The 11,944-nt window shown below is 31.3% G+C and overlaps 1 protein-coding gene across 1 annotated transcript; it reads right to left on the bottom strand.

The window, feature by feature from the left end:
* Nucleotides 1-8,863: 8,863 nt before the first annotated feature.
* Nucleotides 8,864-11,179, bottom strand: LOC138342302 (ubiquitin domain-containing protein DSK2b-like). Its single transcript, XM_069294638.1, has 2 exons — nt 10,572-11,179; nt 8,864-9,310 (listed from the first exon to the last, which is right to left on the bottom strand). Exons 1-2 carry the CDS (start codon nt 10,816-10,818, stop codon nt 9,153-9,155), a joined length of 405 nt encoding a protein of 134 aa, XP_069150739.1. The 5' UTR covers nt 10,819-11,179; the 3' UTR covers nt 8,864-9,152.
* Between the last annotated feature and the right edge of the window lie 765 nt (nt 11,180-11,944).

The following is an 11,944-nucleotide window of genomic DNA, read 5'->3' on the forward strand; positions in this document are numbered from 1 at the left end:
GTCATGGATTCTTCTACATCTTCTTGTCCATGTCTTAAGACACATACATTAAACTATTAGCTTGTGTTTTCTAGCTTTCACGGTTGCATCCTCATTATTGACTAATTAAAGTTTTGTACTTCCACTTTCCGTTTCAAGTGCTTAAATTTTGCAATGTTTTAACTATTGAATGAGTTTATGAAAATTCAAACAAATTTTAAATTGCTTTTAGCTGTTTCTTTCATAATTTGATTTTCACAACTACTCATGACGGGTTAAGTTGAGTTAGTAGTTAGTCCTCCCATTAAAGAATTACTGTGAGTGCCATTCATTATAATTTAAATCGTGATATAAAATTTCTATTAAAATCAGTCCTCAAACTGCCACGAAAGCTCACTGTGAAACTCAAGGAGAAAGTGAAAAGTTCATACCATCTAAATTAGATCCTTAACTTCCGGCAATCAATAACCAGCAAGAGCATTGCACAATATGAAATGAACATTTTTTCTTGACAGAATTGATACAAATACTCTTTTAAGGAAAGTTGCAAATATTAAAGCTTATAATCGAAAATTACAAGGAGATGGTGTTGAGGTTGCATTAAGCTTCTATATTTCACAGTTTTCACTTACCCCCGAACTCTGTTGTTATAAATAAAATGGAAAATGATCAAAATTGCCTCTGAATTATGTGAAATAGATTACTTATACTTTTTATTACATTTTGGGATTAAAAATACCACCGGCGTAATATTTGGAGACCTAAATACTCTCAAGAATTAACACCCCAATTTTTTAGTGACGTGGCAAGCCACATGAGCCTAAATACCTCCACCTAAGCGTTGCCAACTAAAATTCACTAAAAGAACTTTACCTTTGTCGTCACAAAATCTCAAAAAATTGATACTAAAAGTTATGAGTGATTTTTAGTGGCGACTAAGACTTCAACAATCATTCGCTAGTAAAACCATTTTTTTAACAAAAAAATATGATAATTAATTTTCAATTGTTTTCTAAAAATAAATAATTTGCAATATCAATATTAAAAACATCCAATATAATTACGAAAAATCATCAAAATTACTTCTCAATTTCATCTCCTACTATATAATGCATCATTGTACATTTTATACATTTACATATGACATAAAAACAAAACATACAGTGTCTTCAAACTCCAACTTAATCGATTTTGTTTTTTAAAAAATAATGAAAAAAACACAAAATTAGAATTTAATGTTAAAAACTTTTAGTGAAGATTTTCTGGGCTTTTATGGCGACTATTGTCGCCGCTAAAGGTCTAGTTCTTTTGTAGTAAATCCTAGTTGACAACACTTAGGTGGAAGGTTAGTCCCACATGACTTGTCACGTCAATAAAGATTTGGTGTGTTAACTCTCGAGGGTATTTGTGGTCTCTTAGGATAATAGTAGTGGCATTTTTTATCTCAAAATGTTACGAAGGGTATAAATAATCTATTTCAAATAGTTTAGAAGCAATTTTAATCCTTTTGCGTAAATAAAATTACATTGAAGTTTCACATTAAGCTTTTATAGTGGTTTAGGACTAATTTTAATAAAAGTTTTAGATAGAGAAGACGAGTTATGAAATTGAGATTGTTTAAAGGTGGGTCAACTGAGGAAATGAGTAAAATAAGTGAATTTTAAAGGAAATGAATATTTAAAATTAAAGTGAGTTATTTGTTCTTAAATTGATATGTGTTCCTCCGTTAAAAATAGGGACATGTATATGTATCAAAGTATAATAAAAGGTGTATATTTCAATTGAGAGTTTTACAAATGGTATATTTGACCATTCTTGGTACTTCCTATAGCAATCAGTACTTCCTATAGCAATCAGTACTTCCTATAGTGGTGTGCTGGGGCTAATTAGACTAACATTCTTGTTATAAGAGGCAGAGTGTTGTCCAATAAAGACAAACACATGCAAAAGATGAATGTAGCTAGCAGAGATGAGGACGACTAGGTAGATATATATTGACATACTAAGAGAAATGATTATGAAAAGGTGGAAGTGATTCCATGACACATAAGATAAAGACGCAACATTGAGATGGTTCGAAAATATGAGAAGGAAATGTGTGAATGCGTTAGTAGGGAAGCGTAAGAAGTTGATTATAACAAAAGTTTGAAGAGGTAAAGATATAAGCCAAACAAGAACCGGAAGGAGGTGAATAAATACAAAGTGATATAGTATCAACTTACAAAGGACCTCACCTTAAATAAAAAAAATTGAAAGTCGAAAATTAAAATAGAAAATTAACAGTAAATAGTTGAATGTTGTTGCATTTTTCGTAGCTAAGATAATATTTTGATAATTCATTGCTTATAGATCCCTAAAAAGAATAAGCATCCATTTTTATTGTTTTACATTTTGTCAATAACTCATGTTTAATTTATACTGAAATAAAATAAAATAATACATATAAGAAAAAATTGAGAGTTTTCACTTGTTAGAATATGTGTAACAAATTAAAATAGTAATGACAATTCCTTTGGACATTAATAAGTTTAATAATAATTTTATAAGTGCTTACTTTTCGAAACTATTGGAAAGGATTCCTTATTAATTAAATTGATAGCATAATCAAATAAAGTTTTGATACAATGTTGATGTTAAGATATTTTGTCAAATGGAATTTTTTAAGGATTTATATTTTGTCCTAAATTGTTGTTGTAAGGATTTACTTCTTGTCCAAAATTGATATTTTAAGGATTTATTTTTGTCTTAATTTTTTTAAGGATTTATTTCTTGTATTAAATTGTTCTTTTAAAGATTTATTTCTTGTCCTAAATTGTTTCTTTTAAGGATTCATATTTCATGCCTTGTCCTAAAGCCTGCAATTTAGAAAAATGTATATTGTTTTTATATCGTAGTATTTGATTATGTTGATTAATTTTATAGGATATTTGTTATCTTCCATCAACAATATGATATCATGTATTTTTCCCCCATCAATATTAGGGACAATTAGGGGAAAATAACCTATTATTTTTACTTTTATTGTATTTTAAATTAGGATATTGTAATTCTCAGCCCACTTAATTTAGTAATCATTAGACCACAACAAAATTCTCAATCCACACTCATTGATCATTTGAGAATACAGCTTATCATATTTCTCTAAGGATAGCATGCATGCATGTAGCAAGTCCAGCATTAAAATTAACATTTCTTGAACTCTAAACATCAAAAGAAACTCTTATAACACACACCAAAATGGACAATACATTCATAAATGGACGAGCTATAACTACCATCTTTAATATTGATCATCCTTGTTAACTCCGGATCCATGCAAAAAAATATTCACAAACTTTAAATAGGGGAACTATAATTTCTTTATGTTATTTCCTTACTTTAACCTACATATTTTTCTTCCTCATGTGAAGTTTTATTCCTTTCTTCAATAATAAATATGTATTATTTGCTCCACATTTTCTCATTCAGCTTTTACTTTTTTATACTATATATATAGTTTAATTTTTTTAAATTTAACATTTATATTTTAATAATTCGAAAAGTCTAGATATTCAATTGGATTAGATATTTGTAAAAGCAAAGAGTATTTTGCAAAATGAAAACATTAAGGACTCCAAGAAATTATGGCCATAAGTTTTGGAGTTGTGCACTTTCAAAGGTACAAAACATATTATGCTGTTCACCTCAAGTTCTTTGGATATTTACTGGTTTTCTTGTTTTATTAGTTCAGAAAAATAGTGAATGCGATTATTTTTTGTGGGGATAAAGCATATTCTCATTAAAAAAAACGAAGTCGTTTTGCCTTATTTAATTGGTTTTAATTATCCTAAAAAAATATAATAGAGTACGCCCGTATTTGAATGAACCGCAACATTTATTTTTTGAAAATTACTATAACTATTAGTATTACTATTAGTATTATTAGTTTATTACTACTGCTGCAAGCAAATAATAGAAAATTTTATTTTATGAAAACAAATGCTCAAGTTTTTTCATATTTTTATTATTGAAAAAAACAGTCATGATTTTATGTATTGAAAAAACTTCATAATGCATTTAAAATTGAGAAAGATATAAAAAGAATTGTAGAGCGCGGACTACTTTTAAGGTTGACATAATATATTATTTTGGATGAAGTGAGTGAGGGTTAATGAGAATGACAGTGTTAAAGGATCACAGTTATAGTTAGCTCATAATGCGCAAACGTCCGTTTTGACGTATGTTTTTAGAGAGAATCCGTTTTGATGTTTAAGATTCATAAAGTGTCTATTTTGGTAGCTGATCATATTTATAATACAATTCAAAAAGTAACAATGTTCCAACAAAGTCCAAATAAAATTATTATGGACGGAATTGAACACAATGTTTTGAGAGGCAAGTGCGCGAGATGAGATGTTTTATGTAGAGTAGGTTTAAACTTATTCAATCACAACAACAAAAATTAGAGATACAAAACAAGAGTACATACATAGCTCTATATTATAGAAGCTAAGTGATATTTTGCTCGATATTTTGTGCCTCCAATTCTTAATTAGACTAATTAGACTAATTAGTATTATAGAAGCTAAGTGATATTTTGCTCGATATTTTGTGCCTCCAATTCTTAATTAGACTAATTAGTATTAGTGAAGGTTCACCTCCTTATGTATCATCAAGTACCTACAATTTCTTAGAAATCCTATGCAACCAAATATCAATTGTAATAATGCAATTGCCGGCCACAATTATGAAATATAAGAATCAAAACTAACCAGGTTTTTAAAACAAGACATATTTAATATTAATGACAATCTAAGAATTAAAAGGTTATGTAAATCTTTTTATCACTTTTGATTAATAGGAAAATTGAGGATTTGGACTATGGATATATAGATTGTTGAAGGAAAATTACTGAATTCTAGATACAACATTATTAATATTATAAAGGTATTTTTTAATCAAAGGGGGGGAGGGAAAGAGGAGTATATTTGCACCAAAAATAATGAGTAATTGACAGTATTTTTAGATAAAAATGTTTGTGAGGTTTTTTGGGTAGGTTAGAGGTATTTTTGACCCTTTTTGGAAGCATAGTCGTTGCATGGAAACTCTATGATCAAATTGAATCCACCTAGCAAAGCAAAAACAAAATGCTACAGGAAAGTAGGCAATAAAATCATATGATAATGAACAATTTAACATAGCATGTACAATGAACTGAAGAACTAGTTCCTCCACCAATCTCCTTTTCTTCTGTCTACATAAACAATTTCATCTGGATCTCTCTCCCTCTATATATATATATAGTCATAAAAAGAGAATATACATACACTACTCTCCACTGTCTTCTTCAAGTTCCTCCACGGCAATAAGTGCTTCTTCACTGTCAAAGAATCCGATGTAGTCTAACGACCTGGAGAAACAGCATAGCATATAATTCCTCTGGGCCTACTGCAATAAGATGTCAACAGGAATATGAGCATCCGAGTTAAGTCCGAGATATATAGAGATAGAATGAGAAAGACGAAAAATAAACTAACAATTATTTAATCCGGGGAATTCATGCAAACTTGGCCTCTCTAGAGTACTATCAACCACGTTCCTCGCCACTTCCATTGCCCCGTTCTGATATTCTGCAATTATTAAAGTCACCCACAGTTGATGTGAGTTAAAATCACCCACAATTATTAGATTCCCTAACTCTAAAAAATAAACACTAAGATTTTTGCCTAGAACTAGACTTTCTCTAAATCCCGTTAGTCGAACAAACAAGTATCCAACAACAAAAAGAGATTCCTACCAAAGACTTGACCTGATAAAAGAGTAACTCATGTATAGATTCTTTGATTCTATTGTATTATGATCTGACATTAAATTCATATTGATGTCGAGATCTACAAGTCTCTCAAATACAACTTTCTATCCCTCTCTTCTTTTATCACCTTCAATCATCATGTTTTCGCACATACTGACCAATGCATGTGGAGGTCTATATAGGACATAGAAAGCCAGACTCTCATCTTATCATGTGTTTTTTTGGGTCAGATGTGATAATTCTAATCTTAATGACCCCGTATGGCTATATATCCACACAATTTTTAGGAAATTTATCTTGTGGATACACATGGATTTACATTACTCGCAATCACTCCCATATAACATCTCTGATCTCGCTGCCGTTGCATACAACTTGTGTTTAAGCGTTCACGTATATCACAACTGTCTTAGCACTCCTCCGTTTCCACAATCCTCTTTTAGATTGTGTCACATCTTCATCAATCATATCATTCCCCTCAAATATGAGAGCAAATATTTCCACTCTCTACATTTGGGCACCACTATCTCATCTAGTGATCTCATTCGAGTGATCTTATTATAACTTGCAGTGAACATAGTTTGTCAAATTTCTACTTTTTATAGGTAGTTTGTTTTATTTCTAATTAACCTAAATAAAAGGCTAAAACTAGAGTTCTTCGTCACAGTTCCAACTGTTCCAACCTCAGTTGACTTTCTCGCTAATTTCACCAATTAAAGAGTATCATCTAAAATAAGCATTCATCATACTAATATCACTCTTTTGTACAGTTCATTTCTGACATTTATATATTTTATCTGAATTTGTGTCTTCTATATTCCCACCAAACCCGCATTCTCAACCTATAAATTTCAATCAATATTTTTAACAAAAAAATAAACTCCTAACAGGTATAAATCCAAATCAGTTCTGTCGCCCTTGTAAAATCTCAAATTTCATATACCATGTAACAATACAAAGAAGTTGTCCATTTATATGAAACATCACAAATAATGTGCATCACAAAAATATTAAGTGTATTGCTCCTTATAGGCTAGTTTTGCATTAAAATACTAGACTTAAGTAACATTTGTAAAATATTGTAAGAGGATTTATTTGCTCCTAAATCAAGAGATCATTCCCTCCAAACCTAAGGGTATATTTACAGTTACAAGGATATCAAATTGGGAAATATATAGAATGATATTACCTGTTTCGTCAGCTTCGTCTTGATCTTGTTCTCTGCATGCGGAAAAGATACTTTGTCAGAAGTGATAGACGCAAGGCAGAAAATTACCCCATAATAATCAGAGTAAAAATCTCGAGCCACTCACAAGTTTATCTTTTATCCAACCTAATTAGAAAGGCTTAGACTATTTTTTGGCAAGTGAAATATGAATCTAAGTAATATTTCTTTTTCCTTTGGTGACTTGTAGGACAAGAAACAATGAGTAATAATGAGACAAGGAGATGCATATCATCATATCAGCTGAATCAGGAGTTGTGAGATTCTCTAGCCAAGTGAAAATCCATAGATATATGTCCATACTTACTGGTTTGATTGTGGATGATCAAGGTAAGGAAATAGCCCTTGTTGTACCAGATATTCCTAAAAGGAAAAAGAACGATTGTAAAAAAATAGAAAGGAATGATGGAAGAACATACCCGAAGAATTATGCACACATCATTCTCTATGTCCAGAAACATATGAATAAAATCACGCGTCTTTTTGTTGAAGATGAACAAAACGCAATTTATTTTTCAAAAAAAAAACAATTATTTCCAGACACATATCAAAAGGATTCTCTTTTAAACCCTTGGTACCTCTAAATGGGCAACATAATGACTTTTAAATTATATAGATGAAAAATGTTCAATCCGGAATGTCTTATATTGTGATCAGAAAACATGTCAGTGACACTTAACAGTAATCTGACATAAAAACATACATCATATTCAAGAGAAATAAATAGACATATTAATATTCTAATATTTAATGAAATGATGATGAAAACAGTTTCAATGAACAATAAAGTCTGTAGACATATAAATAATAAAATCTGAAGTATAGTTCTGTATTGAAATAATAAAATCTGAAGGACAATGTCTATCATGTCATACTTGACACTAAAATCTGTAAAGTTTTTTTTTGATAAATTAACATTGTCGGAGCTTAGCTTATTTAGATTAGTAAGAAAATGAATCTAAAAAAGTAATTGCAAGGGTTGAAAGTAGTTCAATGGTGTCCAATAAGAGAAACGAATAACAAATAGACAATATTTTTTTGTTTGATTTTTTCTGTTGCTATTTTCCCCTTGTCACGGCCTTTTTGATTCAGACAAGACTCCGTGCGGCACTTGATGGTTTGCTCACGATTCTTTCACGTATCTCGCAAACTCAAGTAAGCCTCTCACAATTTTGGATCGCTAAGAGAAATAAGAAAGAGATACAAAGGCAGATTTTGGAAGAAAGACTTGTATTCATATGTTGGTGGATGTATTACAAATACAATGACTACCTATTTATACTACTCTAAACACAAAGAGTAAATAAATCCTACACTATATACAAGCCCCTAAGTCCATGCCCTCAAGACATGCTTCTAAGTCTTCCAAAAAGAACTCCTAGCTGCTCCCTAGTTTGCCCCACGTTCCAGAGGCCCTGCACAAGCCTCTCCAAGGCTTGAAACTGCCGCCTCCCCACATGCTGTAACTTCTAAAACGGCCGTAACTGATGAAACGGCTGTAACTGCTGAAACTGCCTGTAACGGCTGAAACGCCTGACTCTTTGTCTGCTGCCTGCTTGGACGCCTGACCCTCTGCCTGCTGGCCGTTTTGGGCTGTCTGTCCCCTTGCACACGCTGCTGGCTGCCTAGACGGGTCGCGATCTGCCCGGGTATCAGGCGGGTCGTGACAGTAGACACATAAATAATAAAATCTGAAGTATAGTTCTGTATTGAAATAATAAAATCTGAAGGACAATGTCTATCATGTCATACTTGACACTAAAATCTGTAAAGTTTATTTTTGATAAATTAACATTGTCGGAGCTTAGCTTATTTATATTAGTAAGAAAATGAATCTAAAAAAGTAATTGGAAGGGTTGAAAGTAGTTCAATGGTGTCCAATAAGAAAAACGAATAACAAATAGACAATATTTTTTTGTTTGATTTTTTCTGTAGCTATTTTCCCCTTTGTTTTTCATAGTAAATGTTTTTATTCTTTTTCCTTACTGATGCCCAGCATTAATATTTAGTGCCATTTCAGTAATCAGTACGACCACTAATGAGAATGGTTACACTAAGCCACTAAGACCGCATCTACAGTTTCAACACATAGAGACACTACATTTATAAACTCAATTGATTAGCCTGTGACCTCTTGGTGAATCTTTGACAATCTCTCTAAAACAATCCGACTCTGACAAACAACCCCCCTGTAGTGGGAACAGCAACCCTGGGAGCATCCTGATTAGCATTTGGATTTACAACATTGGTTGCACTAGCAGAAGCAGCTGCGGCAGAACCTCGAATAAGATGAACTGTGTGGTCTGCCTCCAGACCTGCTCGCCACAAATATTAAAATTAAATTTACTATGATTCTTATTCTGACAGCTAATAACAAGCAACAAGAGAGCAGATAAAATAGAAGCTCCATGCATCTTGATAGTATAAGATTCCAAAGCTCAATGCAGAATGTTATGTGGTTATAAGTAATCAATCATGAATCAGATCAACATAATTGGCATTAAGTAGCATCATGTTAAAGACAGGAGAATACATGCTAAATCAAATCTACGTAGTAAAATGGAAACTGATCTGCAACAAATATGCAGATTCCCTACTATTGCAGATCCACGTACACAGCTTCATACTCTAATAAAAGCAAAATAAACCCCAATACCACTGCATCATTCCTCTATATTACTTTTTTCCACGTATTGACCTTTACCTATTTCTTATCTCAAGACAAAACATGCCAGATTAGGGAGCATATTGTAACAAATAAGCAAGACTTTAAATCTATTAGAATCAAAATTTGGTCCTAATGCATTAACACACAACTTATCGATTATTTCCATCTATTCTGGAAAGAACACAAACAAAGAGGTTAAATTTGCACACAGAGATTAAATTTGCACTTCTAAATCGAGAAATTAAGGAATATTTTGTCAACGTAATCCTACCTATCAAGATGGAGTGAATGAGCTCATGACGTCAAGTATTGTATGTAGGAGTCGAATGTAAGCTTTCAAAAATTACTACTCCCTTCAATTGCAGGATATCTCCTTCACAACCGTCAAAGAAGATACTTCTACATTCTAAGAATATCCACAATCTCAACACCCACTAATAGTTCCAATGAATTATTTTCTAAAACCAGATTCTCCTCCATTTCAGGAAACAACTTCTATATGCATTATTTCTTTTTCTTGTTAAAACAGTTCTCAATGCATTATTTTCCACAATGAACAAATAATTCAAATTACTCCTCAGAACAGGAAAATGCATTAGCATACAATCCCAAGCCAACCGAAGTACATTTCTCTACATTCAGTAGTTAAAGCCCAAAAAAAAATGAACTTTCAGTTATATAACATGCACCTCTATATAACATACAAGTTACAAAACATACAAATATTCTTTTAAATAATTTTTTTTAACAATGTTTACAACATTAATATCACAAACCCTAACAAGTTCGTAATTGAGGTACATTTGATTGATTGATCAGCAACATGAGTATAAAAAGTAAACACAAATAATTCAGCATTACTAATAGAGTAGCAAAAAAATATTTAGATAAGAGAAATTAATTATTACCACAGCTTTTTAGGGTTTGATCATCCTTTAAGATCCGGCCGTTATAGATAACTTTCTGCTCCTCAGCAGGGATATCAGTCGGCTGGGAAAGGATGGACTTGAATAATCCGACGGTGGAATCGAGGCTGACTTGAACAGATAACTTGGAGTCGTTAACACATCGGATATTTATGGTGACCGTTTCACCACCGCCGGCGATGTCGCCGGAATCGTCTTTCACCGTTTGATAAGTATCACCTCCGTCCATACTGAAATTGCGTCTCCTCAGCAACAAGTATGAAAAATGTGGATTGAATCGGTGAGAATGAGAGTAGAAGAAATTGAAGAGGTAGCTTAGCTCAGTGCATTTCACACTTAGACGGAAAGAGCCAAAAGAGTGAAGTAACTGAAATTGTTTTGGTGTTTATATAAGAACAAAAACATTACACTACTTCCATGTGTTCATTTCATATGTCATATTTGTTTATTTATTTTAGTTAACTCTCTTGATTAAAGTTATTTTAATTTATTTATCTCTTTCTTTAAATCTTTCTATGAGGGTCGATTATTTTTTAAGGTAATTTTTTTTATAATGGACTGATTTTCTTCAAAAAGTAATATTTTTTGTATATTATTTATTTTCGTATAATAACATTCTACCTATAACATAAAATAGAATTCATTATAACAATATATTTTTTGTAAAATCACAGGTTGGAATTATCTGGTATTTCATTAAAAATAATTAAACCTAATATGTTGATTTATCAAAATTATAAACCAAAATACACTAAGATAAAATTGATTCTTCTATTTCAATTTTAATTAATTAGCTCTTTCGATTTTCTTAAAATTACACAATGATTGAAAAAGAGATCAAATATATTTTTACTTTTACCTAGGTCATAGGTTTGGAACTTGTAAATTATAAATGTTAACTAAATGTGTAGTTCACTACTCGAGGCTAGAAGGGCAGAATTTTTTCTACCTATTGCATATAAATAGGCTGAGATGACGAAGTGGATGCGCCTTGATTTCCTCAAATTCCTTACTTAATGTCGCAATGGTGTCTTCACCCCTGCCTTTAGAAGAGAAAGTCATCATATTGTATTTGATTTTCATGTGTTTAGCAAACCATCTTCATATTAAGCGGTTAATTTTACATGAGTACAAAATATTTTTATTGAAATATCAATATATTCAGTCTGATAAGATTCAAGCCTATAGTTATTTGGATACAAATTAAAATATTTATAAAGTAAATTTTTAAAATTTTCGACCTGATGTAACTGTGACTTCTGTTCGACTACAAAATAAAAAAATTCATAAATATTTACAAATTCAAATCAAATAATATATCTAAACATTGAAAAGTATAAACTAATTTAAAATAT

This window comes from Solanum lycopersicum, chromosome 2 (assembly GCF_036512215.1).
Source record: "Solanum lycopersicum chromosome 2, SLM_r2.1".
Lineage (NCBI taxonomy): Eukaryota > Viridiplantae > Streptophyta > Magnoliopsida > Solanales > Solanaceae > Solanum > Solanum lycopersicum.

Bases quoted from the DNA above. Each gene is read 5' to 3' on its own strand.
- LOC138342302 (XM_069294638.1), bottom strand. From the start codon at position 10,818: ATGGACGGAGGTGATACTTATCAAACGGTGAAAGACGATTCCGGCGAC. The intron at 9,311-10,571 runs GTAATAATTAAT...TGTGGCGAGCAG, and splicing joins TCAAACCCTAAAAAGCTGTG to GTCTGGAGGCAGACCACACA.